Source organism: Neomonachus schauinslandi, chromosome 9 (assembly GCF_002201575.2).
Source record: "Neomonachus schauinslandi chromosome 9, ASM220157v2, whole genome shotgun sequence".
NCBI classification, from domain to species: domain Eukaryota; kingdom Metazoa; phylum Chordata; class Mammalia; order Carnivora; family Phocidae; genus Neomonachus; species Neomonachus schauinslandi.
Window position 1 is genome coordinate 99,247,360 of NC_058411.1, and position 19,664 is coordinate 99,267,023.

Genomic DNA, 19,664 nt, shown 5'->3' on the forward strand with positions numbered 1-19,664 from the left:
TACTATATTTGTTATGGTGGCTACAAAGTGTGGATGGAAATCTAAGAAAAACACTTCCCTATTTATTAACAACGCCATCAATTATTTACAAAGGCAGGCAGTCTGGTCATTGAGCCATTATCACATACTGCTTCATTTCCTAGACGCTATGTCGTCTTATTCCAAAAACAACAGTGAGTAGGGAAAGTTTTGCATACCTTTTATAAAACTTCTAGAAACAAAACTAAATGGATAATTGAACCTATTATCTATAGAATCCACCTGCCTGAAAATCAAATTATTGCGGAAAAGTGTTTTTTTTCTTCCTCCAAAATATGGGGGAAAGTATGACATTTTCTATTGCAGTCCCATCTCTCCACACAGAGAGATGCATTATACTAAAGTAACTTCAAAGGCTACACGAAAAGCCCTTTTCTGAAATCTGATACTAAAAACAATCTGATGATCAGATCCATTAAGAAAAAAAATTATTGGGGCGCCTGGGTGGCTCAGTCGTTAAGCGGCTGCCTTTGGCTCAGGTCATGATCCCAGGGTCCTAGGATCAAGCTCCGTGTGGGGCTCCCTCCTCCGTGGGAAGCCTGCTTCTCCCTCTCCCACTCCCCCTGCTTGTGTTCCCTCTCTCACTGTCTCTTTCTCTGTCTTATAAATGAATGGATAAAATCTTAAAAAAAAAAAAAAAAAGGAAAGAAAAAATTATTTAGCTCTTGGACTTGTCTGGACCTCAACCTGCAGCTCCTAAGTGTTGCCAACAACAGTGTGCACAAGTTCCATGAGGAAAGATTAAACATATACAGGCTCTATAGTCCATACAACCTGTGTTTGCATATACGCCACCTATCTGAACATTTGATGGCAAGCACCAGAGATAACAGAGGGTTCCATACCACCTAATCCAAACTGCTGTCAAGTGACTTTTGAGTGCTTCTATGTATTTCAGTTTCAGTAAGAGCATATTTTGAAGTATCTGCAAGATATGCCTACAAACCAGTGTTACTGCTGAATTTTTGTAAAAGCCATTTCTGCCAAGATGACCTGAAAGATGTATGGTATTATTAGATATTTTTACATATTCATAATTTATATTCTACTTGATTTTAAGAGTATTTGCAATGACTTATAATTTCACATACAGTTTAAAAAATTTTTAACTGTAAAACAAAGCAGATGCATCAGAATTTCCAGGTTCACATATTTCCTATGAAAGACAGATATAATTCTGAGCTCCCTGATAGCTAAAGCAAAAAAGGGAAACATGATCAATTAGAATACTTTCTTATTTAGCTAAAAAAAAAAACAAAACAAAAACACACAACACACACACACACAAATATTCTAGTTCTTCTGGAGAAAAGAATTCCCAGATGTTAAATTAAAACAACAACAACAACAAACATCTAAGTCCTTGTCTAGAATAACTTCATGGACACTGTAAGAAGTCCAAAACGCAAGGATCATTTTTGATATGGCTGTAGCTTATGCCAATCATTAATAAAATGCCAGGGTATGACATTAAAACTCAAGTATCATCATGACAATTACTACCACTGACACACTAAGTATGTAACAGAATAAAACTCCAGCCACCCCAGTGTCACTAATGCCTGTCCAATTTTAATGTGATGCTAAAGAAGTTTCTAGTGCCGTAACATTTCTGTCAAATTGAACTACTGGGAACAGTAAAAGTAATGGGGAAGAAAAGTGGAACAAAGAGTGGGGAATGATTGTCTAAATTTGTCCTTGTCCTTAGATGTACAAGGAAGGAGAGTAGCACAGTTATCCAAAGATGTCTAATTTGCAAAAATTACACAAAGTGAAAATGATATACTTACATCACCCTCCAAGCTGAGCTTGCAGAGAATTTCGTGAACAGTAGACATTTTGAAGGAAGCTGGGGGGAAAAAGTACAACAAAAAGTATTTATGAAGAGGCTTTCCTTTCTCCTGAAGTGCAGTGATTCATTATACTAATCTCTATTTCTTGGACCATTTCATCTGAGGATATTAGAGTAATTTTTGCAAATAGATGCAATTCCTATCTTATGACTGGGCAAATTAAAGCTGGGAGATGGTTTTTAGGTTTCAGATGGACTATAGAAGTAGCCAGTCGGGGCACCTGGGTGACTCAGTAAGTTAAGCGTCTGCCTTCGGCTCAGGTCATGATCCCGGGGTTCTGGGATCAAGTCCTGCACTGAGCTCCCTGCTCAGCAGGCAGTCTGCTCCTGCCTCTCCCTCTGCCTGACCCCTCATGCTCTCTCTCTTTCTCAAATAAATAAAATCTTAAAAAAAAAAAAAAAAAAAAAAAAGACGAAGAAGTAGCTAGTCTTTCTCATGCTCTGTGTAAAGAGAATGCTGGGAGACTCATTTGTGAATACAAAAACAAAATGCTCCCCAAGGCTCATGCAACTTGTCTGAACAGGATAAGATTGAATCTTCCATTTCTCATGAAAAGTGATAAGCTTGTCCAACCAGCCACTGCTTCTGTGTTTCTCACCAGTAATTTACCCTATTGAAAAGGACCTGAAATCAATAGCATTTGCAGGCTGGTCCATTCCTAAATAGAACCTTTATTACTATCCATGATTTTCTTAGCTCACCAATGCTTACAAGATACGCAACTGTTTATGAAAAAGACCACGGACAGATTTTCTGACATTAACTCATTCCAGAAAAGACTGATCCCTTGTATTTAAGATTCAAAAGGGATGAGATGAAGTCATCTTCCAGTTAATACACTTAATCGGGCTGTGACACTAGGCTGATGAATTGGCTTTCCAGCTTTGCAATCACACAGTTCTCGGAACTGATACACCAACCTCGGCCAATGAAGAGTGCCCAATTAGTAGGAAATTTATCTCAACTGAGACAAGATGGGTCATTCAGCATCATCATCTCCAAAAGACGGAAAATAGAGCAGAGCTATAACCTGAAACAGTGGGATCGACATCTGAATTAAAGTAACTCCTGCTTTGGTCTCTTTGCTTAATATTCTTTAATCAAAGAAATTATGCCCATGCAAATCCAGCTTTCCATTTTCCCAACAGTTTGCATGGTTTTCTAAATATTTTCATAAAACTGGCTTGGAGGGAGTATTTGACACAGACATTTGCTAACTTATCGGAACACTGTGGACTAAGCAGATTCCAGGCTCTGTGTTGGGTGGAGGTGGGGGAATCTAAGAAGATATGCCTTTATTTGTGTTTATGGAGATATTTCTGCAAGATTTTCATCCTGAGCTCTCTCCTAGACCACCCCTCTCTCTTCTTAATGATTGCAGTATAGTTTTAAGCATGGCAAAAAGAAAATCAAAGCTATTCCAATTACCCCCGCTCCCACAGCTCTCAGACACCCCCACCCCCAAATATGTCCCGTGGCTGGGATGTAATCCTGACTTTAAAAGGTCTTGCTCTATAAATACACTGTGCTACATCCAGACAATGGAATATTATTCAGAACTGAAAAGAAATGAGCTATCAAGCCATGAACGGACATGGAGGAATCTTAAATGCATCATATTACTAAGTGAAAGAAGCCAGTCTGAAGGCTACATACTACATACATAGTATGATTCCAACTATCTGACATTCTGGGTAAGGCAAGACCATGGAGACAGGAGAAGGATCAGTGGTTGCCAGGAATTAGAGGGAAAGGAGGAAGGGATGAAGAGGTGGAGCACAGAGGATTTTTAGGGCTGTGAAACTACTCTGCATGATACTATAATGGTGGATACATGCCATTATACATTGGCCAAAACCCATAGAATGTACAGCACTAAGAGTGAACCCTAATGTGAACTATGGGCTCTGAATGATAGTGATGTGTCAATACAGGTTCATCGGTTGTAGCAAATATACCACTCTGGTGTGGGAGGCCATGCATCTTTGTAACTGGACTATCCAATACAGCAGCTACCAGCCACACGTGGCTATCAAGCATTTGGAAAGTGTCTTGTCCAAACCGAGATGTGCTGTAAGTATAAACTACACACTGGATTCTGAAGACTTAGCATGAGAAAAAGAATATAAAATTTCTCCGTTTTTTATACTGATTATATATTGTATTTATGATACGTTGGGTTAAACAAATTATTTAGATTTAATTTCACCTGTTTCTTTTCCCTTTTTTAATGTGGCTACTAGAAAATTTACAATTGCATATGCAGCTCACATTCTATTTCTGTTGGGCAGTGCTGGTCTAGAGGATCCCAGGGTGCCATAGTCCAATCCTAGTCCAAAAACGTTTGCAGTAGCCAGGTCATGTGAAAATTTAGTTTGAGATTTCTTTTTTTTTTTTTTTTTTAAAGATTTTATTTATTTATTTGAGACAGAATGAGAGAGAGAGCTCGCTCATGAGAGGGGGGAGGGCCAGAGGGAGAAGCAGGCTCCCCGCCAAGCAGGGAGCCTGATGCGGAACTCGATCCTGGGACTCCAGGATCATGACCTGAGCCGAAGGCAGTCGCTTAACCAACTGAGCCACCCAGGCGCCCCTTTAGTTTGAGATTTCTTGTCAGGACAGACGAGTTTGAGTCTGCCTTGACAGAGCAAGAAATATCCTACTTCTACTTGGGCCAAGAAATATTCCAGAGGGTCTCGTCAGTATCCATCAGCCTGAGAATCACCAAAGCGGAGATGAATTCCATAGGACACTAACCACCCAATCCTGACCTTGACCATCACCCCTGAGCCTCCTCAGAACTGCAGTAGGTCTGCAGTGAGGGGTAAACTGTTGTCATCTGCCTTACAGAATTCTAGTCCCCACTGTAAATGGCTAAGAAATAAAAATGCCAAAACAAAAGCAAAACCCCAAAGAGAGGATCAGTAAGTCAGACTTGCAAACAGAATTGTCTCTGCTCACAAAGAAATGTGGATTAAAAGTCCACTTCATTCTTAAATCAGGTGCCTCAATGCGGGTTCTGCTGTTTAGGGAATCTCGACCACAGAGGAACAGTAAGTTTTTATTGTACAGTTCTTTCAAGCTGCCTTTCCAGCCCTGAGCACTGGCTTTGCAGACAGCTGCCGAAGCTTGTCTCATATGGGACCCTCGTTACTGTACAAGCCAAAGACAATCTGATATACACTCTCCATTCCTGTTAATTCTTCTCCCACAGCCGCAACACACTGAGGAGAGACAGAAAATAGGGGTTTTTAAAGGCCCCACAAATCTTTCTTTCCGTTTTATTGTCCACAGTTGTGCTGTTCTTTCATCACATCAATCCCACGTGCTACTATCAACTAAATTCCTACATATCATCTTGTCGAAATAGTTCAAAACCCATCCTTCAACAGCCTTCTCTTATTCCAGCTAAGGCCAGCCCTCAAAGATTGGCACAGAATCCAGCCTCAGCGCCTTCTATCTACTCCCCCAGCAGAAGTGGACTTGAGCCTAATAGTTACTTGCTTCTCCCCAAACGCTGTACTCCTTTCATCCACAGCGCCCTGACCCCTGCTTCCTCCCCCATCCCCTTACCTTCACCTCTCCTTTTACTTATGGAGGCCCTGCCCATTCCTGAAATCACCACTACTCTGGCCTCTGCTCATGGGCTGGCTGTAGCTGCCATCCCATATGCTCTCTCCCACCTTCCAATGCCAAAAGCACTTTCTGATGGCAGCAGACTTCTTTGCTGAGCACACTGTACTGAGTTCCCGCATGTACCCAGTATTCAAATGGCAAATGCCTAAGTACAATTCAAAGCAGCAGGGGGTATATTTTACCTCATCTCCCTCACAGCGTCCTGGTCCCCCACAAATTTAAGAGGGCCTTTGCACACTCCAGGGGCTAAGTAAACTTTCAGAATCAAGTTGGTATTTGGCATAATTAACATTTACACTTGTATTATTTATAACCATTCTGCAGAAAAAGCTAAAATGTCACAATAACCACAAAAGAATCTCCATGAAGCTTGCTATAACTCTGTGCAAGTTGTTCTGTATCCAATAAATATTTCCTATTTCATGCAAGCTTAATGGCAAACAACTTTCACCTTACAAATAAAATATGGCCCTTGTGTCTCCACGACATCCGATCCCCTGGCAATGCAGTCGTTTTGTGGCGGACTGATTAGTCTCTAGAAGAAACAGTCAGCTTTGCCACTCATAACGTTGGTTAAAACATCAGCTTAACATAGTATGTTTGATTAATGAGAACATGTCAGTGCAGTGCTACCCTTGAAATCAGGAAAAGAAAGTCTTGGTAGGGCTACTGTAGGTTACAAACACTGGTAGCCTTCAGATAATCAACAAACCCGACAAGCACACACTCTTGGCTTGCAGACACACCCTCCCACAGGGCTCTCCCGCTCTCTTCTCGTCTTGCCCCAGTGAGACACTTGAGGCAATAGCCCAGGTTACTCAGCTAATGAGAATCCAGGCAGGCCCAGAATCTGGGTCATCTTGACTCTTGGGTCTTCACCCTGGCGGCTTTCACAATGGTTCTCCACTCCAAAAGGTGAAGACTCAGAAAGATAAAAGTAATATGGGTGAGATCCGCTAAGAGATTAACGGTGAGGTAGCGACAGGTTTGAGAAGGGCAATTACCCTGGAAGGTTCCAGCCAGACGAACACGGGGCAACGCCTGGGGAGAAAGAACAGAGGAGAATGTCCGTCCCTGGGTGGTGGGAGAACCAAGAAGACAAGTTTAAAACAAGCCGCGTCTACTGCAGTGCCCCGTGGGGGGCCCAAAATACTGGTTTCTGAATGGTGCAAATTTAAGCATGGCTAGAGCCTGAAAGTCAAAGTGATTTGTTCCCCAATACTCATCTAATCTGTTCACCACATTTGCTCTGGAGGCTGAATTTTCTTACTGAAAGCAGGAGCTCTGCCTTAATTTACCTAGTGCTTTGAGAATAAAATGAGGTCTATGAGCCATGTGACAATTCCATCCCCACTGACGCCTCATCCCAGTGTAAAATTCTTAAGTGTGTTAAAAGCAGAACAACCACTCCTTTCCTGGCAGACTTCTTACAGAACCCGAAAATGGCAGTCTGCATCACTCCTTCCAGCACTTCGACCTCACCCAGATCTCCAACTGGTTTCAACGTGTAAAAAAGAAGGGGAAAAAGTCAGCCAATTCAGTCTGTTGATGAGTAGTATCTGCACACACCAGTACCTTCCATTCCAAGGGAAGGGCTGGCTGACGAGACAAGATCATGAAAACGGCCCTCTATTGGGTAGTTTTTTTTTCCTTTACGAAAATAACTAGAGGGGCGCCTGGGTGGCTCAGTCGGTTAACGTCTGCCTTCCGCTCAGATCATGATCTCAGGGTCTTGGGATCAAGCCCCACATCTGGCTCCCAGCTCAGTGGGGAGATTCCTTCCCCTCTCTCGCTCTCAAAAAATAAATAAATCTTAAAAAAAAAAAAAAAGAAGAACTAGAGAGGTACAGAGAGACTTAGTGAAAGAGCCATACCCACTTCAAACTGGTTTGAGATAACTCACCACTGGGGTGAGAACGGACTCACTCATTCCTCGAAGCCACCCCCCCCACCCCCCCGCCGCCGCCATGAAGGGAACAGTTTTCTCCTCTGGCCTTGAAAATATTAATGAATGAAGACTGTTAGCCACCTGACTGGAAAAGCCCTTGGAGTACAAAGCTAGACATTAATGAAATCTGTGCAGCTGTTGAAAAACATTTACATTTAACATAGGACTGTCTTAAAGATACTTAAAGGTTTGTCTGTTTTTTAAACTCTATCTATTTTTTTGTCTTTTATTGTTTCACTTCAAACACACGGTAATAAAAACAGTACAAGTGAAACAGATTTAACTTCTCCCCGAAAAAGTAAAACAAAATTTGCTAAAAAGAGTTGAGACAAAGCATAAACCCAAAAGTCAACACTTTGCAAACAGCAAAAACAAGTTCTACTGAAATGAATTAAGAACCAGCTCCAGAGAACCCAAATACTAATTCGTACAAACAAACAAACACATGTTGAGACACGGCTGGTCTGCACAGCCAAATCTGAAATCTGAGCACAATCCAGCAGTTTCGTGGACACACCCACTTTACAGTTTAAACGTGGTGTTGATGTGTTACCACAAAACACAGCCCTAGCAACCATGCTGAATCAATCAGGAACCGGATGATACAAACAAGGATTTTTAAAGTGAAAATGTGTGGGGGTGGCAGTGCAGCGGGTTGGGTTTCCCCACCAAAACCTTCCCTGTGCAGAGTTCCTGGTCCATAGGACCAGTCTGGAATTTTAAACCAAAAGGGGGGGGGGGGAATTGCATGAGTGGGGTTGGTAGTGGAATTTATATTGTGCTCCATCTACTCCTTACCCCCTGAAGCATTTTTTATTCAATAGAACTTTCCTGAAAACACATCCTTTTCTCCTTGGTTTTATGGTCTTGATCAATGCCTGAGTCACAAGGCCAAGTCATCCTGCAGAAAGCCTGGAATTGTGCCCAGTGGCCTTGATCAAACTGAACAGGACTGACACAACAGCACTTGCCCTGGCTTATACCTTTTGCTACCTGATCTGAATCAATATGTATTTGTTTGCTACCTACAGACTTACATGGCAGCCTCTTGTTCTCTCTCAGAGTTTCTCCGTCAGTCCCTGGTCATGGGTTTGGAGTGGGTGGAAAGAGACTGGTGGGAAGAATGAAGTCAGTTGGCATGGGACACTTTTAGGGTTGGGAAATCAAGGTCTTTTACAGCTACAGCGCAATGTCAATGTTTTATGGCCCACTTACTGTGTTTCTAATGGAGACGTGGTGCCTACAGAAAAAGCCTGAACGGGGAGCCTGGATGGCTCAGTCAGTTAAGCCTCTGCCTTGGGCTCAGGTCATGATCTTGGGGTCCTGGCATCGAGCCCCGCATCGGACTCCCTGCTCAGCGGGGAGCCTGCTTCTCCCTCTCCTTCCATCCCTCCCGCTGCTCATGCTCTCTCTGGCTATCTCTCTCTCTCAAATAAACAAAAAATCTTAAAAAAAAAAAAAAAAAAAGAATTGGGGCACCTGGGTGGCTCAGTCGGTTTAGCGTCTGCCTTCGGCTCAGGTCATGGTCCCAGGGTCCTGGGATCGAGCCCCATGTCAGGCTCCCTGCTTGGCTGGGAGCCTGCTTCTCCCTCTTTCTCTGCCTGCCACTCCCCATGCTTGTGCTCTATCAAATAAATAAAATCTTAAAAAAAATAAAATTAAAAAAAAAGAAGAAAAGAAAAAGCCTAAACTTAGCCTTCAAGATCTCCCACACTTTGGACTTTACCTACCTTTCCATGAATATCTCCTACACAGCTCCCCAAACGATTGCGCATGCGCGCACACGCACACACGCGCACACACACACTGCAGTGACACTGGGCGGTCATTCCTCTCTAAATACACTCAGCACAGTTCTACCGGTTCTAGGCCCAGGTTCCCTGGGAACACGCAATCTTGATCAGCTGACATCCCTCATGAGACTTCAGGATACAAAAAATACTGTACTTTTTCTCCCACACCTCTCCCTACTCTGTGCTCCTGTCCCGGTGTGTCTGTGAAATAGCAAAAATGAGTATATAAAGGTGGTCTTCCATTTTTATCTGCCCATAGGGTTTCTGTCACATTCACTTCTGTTTCCTTATAGGTCTGAGTGCAGTGCCTACCAAACAGTAGGCGCTCAATCACATATATGGACGGTTTACACACACAGGGTCTTTCAATATCATTATGGCTTCTTTTTCAGTGCGCTCTTGCTCCATTTTCTTTCTCTCCCTCAGACTTAACATCCTAAATGCAGTTCCAGTTCCATACAATCTGGGCTGGATGCTTAAGCTGCCAGCTTCCTTGCAAATCTTCACAAAGCCTGGCAGGTCACTTCACGGGCAGCCTCTTCCTCATCGTGATAGACAGCCCAGTCCCACCCCAGCACCCCACCTCTGTACTGCCATGGCCGCCCGGGTCCTAGCTGTGTCCCCTGGACAACATGCAAATGTAACCTACATCTCCTAGGGCACTTGGAATGCAAGGAAGGAGCAGAAAGGAGGAAGAACTTGCAAGTGACCTTGGGACTCCGATTTCCTCTGAGCTATGAGTGTGTACACTGGGTGTGGCAGGAAGACAAAGAGCAAGGACCCAGGTCACAGCCACTCCCCTGATTCAGAACTTTCCACACTGAACCGGGGATTAGAACTCAGACTACTTGGATGTACTGACTTCTTTCTGACAAGACTGAGCGCAGATGTCTTCAAGCTTCTGGGTGTACCCTAGAAGGGAGACTCAGAGGTACTCTCAGTTTGGATCTACCCAAAACAAGCCTGGGCATCTCCTGACCCCTACTGTTGACCTGCTTCCCAACAAAGTAGACGGAGACTGCCTCTGGCAACAGAAGGAAAAGCATACCAGTGAAGGGGAGGAAAGAATTTTTTAAAAGAACTGGAATTTCCTGATGTAGCCTCTAACTAGAACAGGGTGTGGCACCAGGGAAAATGAGGGAAGTGGATTCCCATGGGCAAAAAAAAGAAGCATTCCATTTCTATTTAATTCTCACAATAAAATCCGGAAGGCAGGTTAAGTCACCATAACTTTAAAAAACACTACCACAAGGCAGGCTAAATACGACATTCAGATTTGTGGAACAGCTAGGTTAAATGGGAAATGAGCCCCTGCCAAGTCTGGAAACTAAAATATTAATATGGGAAAATGTAAGGTTCAAAATCCAATTACTGTCTATACAATTCACTTATTTGGTCTGTTTTTTTCTCTCCTCACCAGACTTAAGTCTAAAGAGCAGGTTTTTGGTTTTGGTTTTTTTTTCAGTCTGTTTTGTTCACTCTTGCATACCCAGTACCTCTATCTTCGAGTAGAACATGATAGATGCTTAATAAATATTGTGGAATGAATAGATGTTCAAAGCAGCCCAGTAGAGACTGGGACTCCTCCTTGAGACAGGGCCCCTCTCCATTAACAAAAAATGCCTCAGCAGGCCCACAGTCCTGCACGAGGCTCATGAGTGTGTCAGTGCAAGATCCTAGGCCCAATGGTGCAGGATGAGCCTACAGCCCCCAAAATCAATAGCAATTATAGAAGGATACCTACCTTGCCAGGAAAACTACTTAAATCAGAAATTAGTCAGGACACTAATGGCCGTGACAGCCAGCCTAATGTCAATCAATACAGTACTTTAATAGCTCAAAGACACAATATGTTAAATACTGAGACGCAATCCAAGAACAAGCACCTAATCAAAGCCAGTGAGTAAGCAGGATTTCCTGGGCATTTGCCATAGGCAGTGCATTTGGCACTGCAGGAAATTAAAAAATCCAGGTCTCCAAATCATCAACTCTTAACTAAAGAAATGCACCTTGATGGTCACACCCTTGCACTACAGATGTGATAGATACTTTTGGAGAAACCCCTGAAGTTTTTAGATAATCGATGGACTTGGAAGAAGGGAGGGAAGTGCTAAGCAGGAATGTCTTACCACCACTGGCCAGTGGACTCCTCCCAGGAGTTTGCCTCTCTGAACCTGGCCTCATCCAAGATCCTCCTTCACAATGCCTGAATGTTATAATTATGTGGCTCCTTAATTCCATGGGCTCCCATTTCATAAAGCACAGATCTGTTTAGGTTAACAAGGTTTTCTTGGTTTTTAAATAATACAACTCTTTTGTGTTGCTGAGGATTTCAGGACCACCAACTATTCCTAACTTAATGAATATTGATTTGATTTGCTAGTTTCTAGCTGGGTGCAAGTACACTGAAACAGGAAGGAGGGACAGCAGCAGAAATAGATAAACCTAATGGCTTTTATAATATGTCAGAGAAGAGGGATGCTAAGGACACCGGAGGAAGGTAGAAAAAACAAAGTGGGGGGGGAGGGGCAAAGATACAATTTTCCAATTAAAATAATCAGGGCCATTCTTAAAACCGAGGTAAGTTCCAGAATAATATTTCAATGATTTATTCTTCCTACCCACATACCCTCATCCTTTATCCTCCCACCTTTCCTCCTCACTTTTACCCACCTCCCACCGCCAAATTAAGCATGTACTATCAATATACTACTTAGATACAGTGCACGTTAAGTAGGGGTTTCTGGGCTAACCTGGGAATCTAAACACCTTTATAACATTGTTTCAGTGAGAAAGTACATTCTGCATTCCAAACCACCAAGCTCCAGACCAGCACAGGAGCACATATTTCTGGACAGAATCCATCAGTAGAGTCAGTCTGAACTCAGGGCACAGGCTCCTGGACTCTAGGATCTTAAGGCTCTAGGTAAAGACCCAGTGTGCACCCATGAGGCCACTGCTCTTTTACAGATTCAGAACACCCACAGCTTAAAAAGGGCAAATCTTAACATAAAAGTGACCATCTGCACTGGTACGGCACCTGGTGTTTTCAGTGTGCTTTACATATTTATTTTCTAATGAACATGTTTTTTGAAGTCTTCCATAATAACTGTGTAGGTGGAGGTAAGAATTGGCATCCTTAAGCTACTTTCGCAGGTAAGGAAATTGATTTTCTCCTCCTACCTTCTCAACAGCCAGTTGATGGAATCCAGCCCTCCACGCCAGGGGCTGAGACCCGCCACAAAGCTCTAGGAGCAGCCTCGCAGGAGGGGGGGAGGGGGAGGGGGAGGGGGGGGGAGGGGGGCCGACCTTTTCTGTACCCTCGTCCCTGACTCACTGCTGCATCACCGGGAGTAACAGTCAATGACAACCCTCTTCCTCCCCTCCCCCCCCACACTTGGGGGACACTTCCTTCCTGACGCAAAAATGGTCAACCAAGTGGGAAACTCCCCAGATAACCTGAAATCAGAGGTTGTCCTCCTAGAAGATAATCTAGACAAAGGATAAAGAGCTGAGGTTTTTCCCCTTTTTTTTGTTTTATTGGGGAGAGAGGTTGCTACTACAAACTCCCACCTCTCATCCTCCCCCCACTGCTTCCTTCCAGATGGTCGGTACAAGTTCCACAAATGTTTTTTGTGTTTGTTTTTTTTTTTCAAATAAAGTAATTTAAAACTGAGGGAGGTTACTTTCTAGATGGCCGTTAAGCTTTTGTTAAACGTGGAGGGAAATGCCCCCAAGACTGCTCCGCCTGGGACCCAAGGTTACCCGAGCAACCACACCCTGCCCACCGCGGCGCCCGACACGTCTGGAATGTGGGGCCTCCCTCCGTCCCCCCCGCCCCCGCGCCCGTCTCCGAGCTTCCTGGAAGCGCTTCGGGGGGATGCCCGACGCCCTCCCTCTGCCTTGCAACCCCAACGCCGGGACGCAACCAGTCCCCTCACTCCTACCTAGACCACCCTGCTACTACGCTGCTCTCCGAAGAACCCCTTGTGCAGACCGTCCCTCCAGCCCCCTTCCCTGGACGGCTTCCCGGGTTCCTGTGGCCTAAGGCTCTTCGCAAGGCCGTCTTCCACTTTTCCCCGCTGCTCCCCGCCCCGCTAGCGCGGCGGCCCCGGGGCCATAGCGGGAGGGCGGGGCGCACCCCGCTTACCTGGGCCCGGCGCCGAGAGCTGCGAGCGTCCCCAGTTGTAGAGCAGAGCTGGCTGCCCTGGGTGGGGCTTTTATAGCCGCGACATCCTCAGTGCAAGGGAGGCCCGCCCCGCCCCGCCTCCCCCTGCCCGCTCCCACCCCAAGCCAGGGTGACTCACCCTCCCCGGCCGCCGCCTACTGGGGCGGCCTCGCCCTGGAACGTTCCCGAGCCGCGCCATGCAGGAGCGGCCCCCGCGCCCACTGCCCTGCCCTCCATTAAAGCTCTGCCGAGGCTTCCTTGAGGCCCATCGGCGGCCTCGTTTCTTCCACCCTTCCTCTTTACTCTTTTAGCGCCATGTCAAGTTCTCAGCCCTGACTTAGGTTAATAAATTAGCAAGACTTTAATAGACGCGGAGCTTGGTTAAGTCACATTTTTTTTTAGGGGTCATTGAAATGGAAGAACTAATTGTTCCAAGAAACATAAATCGAGATTCCCCTGAGCAGGGGCCGTTGGCATCCAGCTCCAGCTCCCAGTTACCGTCTGCAAACATATTAGCTTAACCTCTGACCAACAGTTCCTGGGAGGAGAGTGGGGCGGGCGATCCGCCTGGTCCTGTCCTGCAAAGACTGGCTCACGTGGGCCTCGCAGCACGCAGCCAGGCCCGGAGCCAGGGTTGGGATGAGAGGAACGGGTGGGAGGCCAAAGCCAGGCTCCAAGATCCCACACCCGCCTCCCGCGTCGGGAGGAGCCCGTTTTTCCGGAGCGCGGTCCTCTCAGCTTCTCTCCACACCTCCCACAACCGGGCTCAGCACCCTGCGCGCATGGCAGCGCTGCGCGTCCTCGTGGCAGGCCATCCGCGCTGGGTGGGGCCGGTGGCTTTGAGTCTCGAGTTCCAACAATGAAGTTACCTCCCTTCCTTCTTTCTTAACTGCCGATCTTTTGCTGCCTCTTTGCTGGCTCCCTCCGCTAGGTTTTGCTTAATTTCTCGCTTTTCTCCCCTTCTCTATTTCTACGGACCACAGTGGCAACATGTAAGCAAACATGTTTTTGTGTATGATTGCTCAAATACTGTACTCGCACTTCAAAGTAGCAGGAATGTTTGGCTAAGAATCCTGATGACCTCTCCCTGCACCTTTGAATTCTTCCCTTTCACACATTTCACAGAGCTCTTCTCCTACTCCTGATGCTTATGTGTTTTAATCTTCCACCTATCTTGAGGTCTATTTTTACTTTCTGGTTGATCATCATTTCACTCCAGGGAACCATAAAATTAAAGGAAAGCCAAAAGACGTTGGTAGCCATGCTCATGGTCACCTAGCCAGCTAGCCACAAAGGGGGCGTCTCTGGACACTCAGCCCTGAGCTCATGGTTATCCAGTTCATTCACTTGTAATGATACATAATAGGCCCTATCAGAAGGACACATAGAAAATAAATCAACAGTTTCTGATTTTAAAAAGATTTTTAAAAAAGATTTTAAGTAATGTCTACACCCAACATGGGTTCGAACTCACAACCCTGAGATCAAGGGTTGCTGGCTCCACCGACTGAGCCAGCCAGGAGCCCCCTGGTTTACATTTATAGCTCAATTTAGGCTGAAAGTCTTACAGGCAGAAATCGTGTTTATCCACCTACTCCTCTGAACATTTTGGAACAGAAGGGAACACAGGCTGACTATTAATGGTGGACAGGCTTCTGCCTCCCTTCTATTCCTTTCAGGGCAGGGTACACAGCCCCTTACTCCTACTTGTGTGTGGTGGGTCCTCTACAGAAGATAAGATTTAATTCAAATCATATGGAATGCATAAAAGCCAAGTCTTCAAAAGAATGTTTTTTGTTTATCTTGGGACTCTAGCAAATTCAGACATACAGATCTGTGCAACAGCCTGTTTGCTTCAAGCTCCAGAACTTTACACTGATGTTATAAAAATGAAGCTATTAGAAGTCATGGTTTGCTATCCAAGGAATGTGGGGCCAATTCTGCCAGTATAAAAGAACTTCTTAATCTCTTTGTGCAAAGATTCTCTTTTTCCTTTCTTTTTCCCCCATAGCTGGGGAGAATGTTTACTACAATGGATCTCAGATTATGTCTACTATTGTGCATACTGTCCTCTAAAGCCTCTATTTTATTCACACTTTGTCTGCCATATCTGAACACTGCTAATAGTAACTAGCTAGCAATGATAGGCACTCACAAAAATTAAAGAATAATAGAATCATTCGCAGAGTAATAGAATGTTAGAGCACACTGAGGTTTTCAGACTAACTTGTCTAATCCTTAATTTTTATAGATGAAGCTGGAACCCAAATAAATTCTTCTGCCCAGTCCAGAGATTAAATAAATGCACTGTTACTTGTTGCAGTGTAACAAGTTACTACCAATACTTAGTGGTTAAAACATACATAACCGTTTATTTGTTCATGATTTTGCAATCTGGACAGGATTAAGTGGGGACAGCCTGACAGTTCCACATGATGTTGGGTGGGGCAGCTCAAATGGGGTTGGAGGATCAAAAGTGGTTTAACCCATTTGTGTAGTGCCTCAGCTGGGCTGCTAGAATGTCTGAGGGCAGACTAGGTCTCTCTGTCCCTTGGTCTCTCATCCTCAAGTTCTTCATCTCTATACCAGGGTAGTAATGGTGTGGCTTTTCAAGAAGAAAAGTGAAGCTACCAGGACTCTTAGCTTGTAGATTATACAAAAACAGTGACAGGCTGGATTGGCATTATGGGTCATAGTTTGCTGATCCTTGCTTCAGGTCTGATCAGTTTTGGGCTTTGCATACTGACCTCTTCACTACAGTGAAATATCTCCTTTTCCTTAAGAATAGCCCAAATTTGTAGCTGATTAGCTCTCTCAGTCTGCTTCATGCCAATAGAAACCCAAAGGTCCAGAAACTTCTCATTTTGTCCTGTTTCTGTGTCTAAAAAAGCTGGCAATTCTTTCATTAACACAATTATTTTTTTAAAAAAATACAATTATCTTTAAAATATGTAGATTTTCTATAAATCTTATTGAGGTTCATTCTATGCTTCAAAAATTTATAACCAATACCATTTTCTCAAAAACATTATGGGTTTTCTGTAAATCTTAATGAGGTTTAACTCCATGCTCCAAAATTCACATGTATTATTCTTTCTAAAAACAGACCTCTCTACTTTGTGCTTGTCAGATTAGAACAATGCACTTAAGATTCCTAGAAGACCTGAGATGGTCTTCAAAGTACCATATTAGGGGCGCCTGGGTGGCTCAGTCGCTAAGCATCTGCCGTCGGCTCAGGTCATAATCCCAGGGTCCTGGGATCAAGCCCCGCATTGGGCTCCCTGCTCTGCGGGAAGCCTGCTTCTCCCTCTGCCACTCCCCCTGCTTGTGTTTCCTCTCTGTGTCTCTCTCTGTCAAATTAAAAAAAAAAAAAAAAATCTTCAAAGTACCATATTAAATCTCCCTGGAATCTTTTTTTTTTTTTTTAAGATTTATTTATTGATTTCATGGAGAGAGAGAGAGAGAGAGAGAGCTCACAAGTGGGGGGGGGAGGGGCAGAGGGAAAGGGAAAGAGAGAATCTCTAGCAGACTCCCCACTGAGTGTGGAGACCAACAACGCTGGGCTGGACCTCACGACCCCATAAGATCACTACCCCAACCGAAATCAAGAGTCCGACTCTTATCCGACTGAGCCACGTTGGCGCCCCTCTGTGGAATCTTAAAAATAAAAAAAGGTTTTGTAGCCCCACACAATTTGATCTTTATCCTGAGGCCATTTCTCACATCTTTTACTGGCTAGCAATTCTGCTTGAAAACCAAACATCTTTCTTTAGTGCATTTTTCTCCTATTATACTTTATCATAAGCAGCTAAAAGACCATTGGCATTTTCAGGATTCTGCCTAGCAATCTCCTTGGCTAGATTCAGAGTTCACTGGGCATATTTTCTATCATCTATCATTCATGTGACCACAGGCAATGGTAATGTTAAACATTCTCGCAATACATAACCTAGGCTGCCACTTCAACCTCCTACTGCAATTTCCTTACCACCCTTTCAACCTCCACCAACCATCTACTCTTTGGTTACTGCCTGGCAGTGAGGGTCAATGTCACATATTTTAGGTTTTTGTTATAGCAATACTCCACATCAGGGCACTAATTTGTTTCACTTACTATTATTAGGAAATAAACTACCTCCACATCTTAGAGGCATAAAACAACCACCACCATTTGCTCATGATTCTGCAAAGGGCAGAGTTCACTGGGTCAGCTCATCTCTGGTTTTATTTAGCATTGGCTAGGGAGACCCAAATAGAGTCTGGAAGATCCAAAAGGTCCTCTCCGCAGCAAGGTGGTTGATAGTGTTCAGGAATAAAAGTGGAAGCTGCCAGGCCCAGAACGCTTCCTCTGTATTGCACTGGTCAAAGCCAGTCATTTAACCCAGATTCAAGAGAAGGGGAAATAGATTCCACCTCTTCATAAAGGAAGTGACATGTGTTGACATGGAAGGAATGGTTGGCAACCACTTGTGCAGACAATCTACCATAACCCTTAGACCAGCAAGTGGCAGACCTGAGGCTAGAATATATTTTTTTCTGCCTTTCAAATCACTGCTTTTTCCATCATGCCATATTTTTCATATACTACCATTGTTTGGTGAGACACGGGCTGTCTCAAGTCCTCTACATTACATGGTTTAGACTCTCTCTAGCCATATAGCTGTTATATCTTTGAGCCTTGTTATATACAATCAGTATATAATAATGTCTTGTATTTGAAGACTTGGCCAGAAAAGGAAAAAGAACTATTTGTAAAATCCAACATCCAAATAACAGGAGTTCTAGAAAGAAACAATAGGCAAAACTAAGGGAAGAAAATCATCAAGAAATAACTGGAGACGATTTTCTAGAACTGATGGCCATGAGTTTTTATACTGAAAAGCCATAATAGGGGCGCCTGGGTGGCTCAGATGGTTAAGTGTCTGCCTTCGGCTCAGGTCATGATCCCAGGGTCCTGGGATCGAGCCCCACATCTGGCTCCTGGCTCAGCGGGGAGCCTGCTTCTCCCTCTGTCTCTGCCTCTTCCTCTGCTCATGCTCTCTCTATCTCTGTGTCTCAAATGAATAAATAAAATCTTTAAAAAAAAAAAAGAAAAGCCATAATAAATAGAACCAACCAACCAACCAAACAAACCCGAGGCACGTCACCATGAAATTTCAGAACACTGGATGCAAACAGGGAGAAATTCCTAAAAGATTCCAGAGATTTTAAAAGGTCATACATGAAGGATAAGAAATAAGAATGGCATTATACTCAACACTCAGATCTTAGTTTCTAAATACCATTCTCCAATAAATGAAAGAGGTTGCCTAGGAGAAAGGGTTGGTTCCAGAAATGGGGCAGAGAAAATACATGGTGAGCTTTGTGCTACACAACTTATTAAAAAGAGACAAAGCCAATTAGAAGGAGCCTCTCCTGGTTAAAATTGGGGTAATCTGAGCATCACACTGAATGAGAGGAATTGATTACATTACATTGAATTGTCTAAACTGGTAGTTTGAAAAAGTACACAAAAGATGGGATAAGGGGACGCCTGGGTGGCTCAGTCAGTTAAACATCTGCCTTTGGCTCAGTCATGATCTCAGGGTCCCGGGATCAAGTCCCGCATGGGGCTCCTTGCTCAGCGGGGAGTCTGCTTCTCCCTCAGCCTGCCGCTCTCCCTGCTTGTGCATGCGCACTCTATGACCAAAAAAAAAAAAAAAAAGGTGGGATAAGGAAAGCTCTTATTTACAGAGGAATGCCAACTTATAAATGTATCAGGAAAGAAATATAAAGTCACTATTTTGCTACTAGAATTCCATACCCATCCAAATTATAAATCAAGGATAAATACATAATAAACATTTTTCCAAAATGCTGTTTATGTTCACGTACCCTGTGTTGATTTGCTAAGGCTGCCATAACAAATTACCACAATCCTCATGATTTAAAACAACAGAAATGTATTCTCTTACAATTCTAGAGGCCAGAAGTATGAAATCAACGTATCAGCAAGGCTGTACTCCCTCTGGAAGCTCTAAGAAAAAAACCCTTCCTTGTCCCTTCCAGCTTCTGGTGGCTGTCAACGTTCCTTGTGGCTGCATCACTCCGATCTTTCCCCATCTTCACGTGGCCTTCTTCTCTGTTTCTGTGCCTTCTCCTCTTCTAAGAACACTTGTCATTGACCTCGGCCATACCAACTTCTTATTAGACATGTCACTGGAGGCAAGGGAAACAAAAGCAAAAATGAA

General features: G+C 44.1%; 1 protein-coding gene across 2 annotated transcripts in view; it reads right to left on the reverse strand.

The window, feature by feature from the left end:
• The window catches only part of ANXA2 (annexin A2), a 44,386-nt gene extending 30,923 nt beyond the window's left edge, over positions 1-13,463 (reverse strand). The window contains exons 1-2 of one of the 2 annotated variants that reach the window (XM_021693748.2): positions 13,417-13,463; positions 1,830-1,888 (exon numbers count right to left, since the gene is read on the reverse strand). In XM_021693748.2, coding sequence (XP_021549423.1) covers positions 1,830-1,877 — 48 coding nt within the window. In that variant the 5' untranslated portion in view covers positions 1,878-1,888; positions 13,417-13,463. Of the gene's footprint in view, positions 1-1,829; positions 1,889-8,510; positions 8,530-13,416 lie in introns of those variants that run through there. The other variant, XM_021693749.1, reaches the window with a different exon arrangement.
• Positions 13,464-19,664: the final 6,201 nt, after the last annotated feature.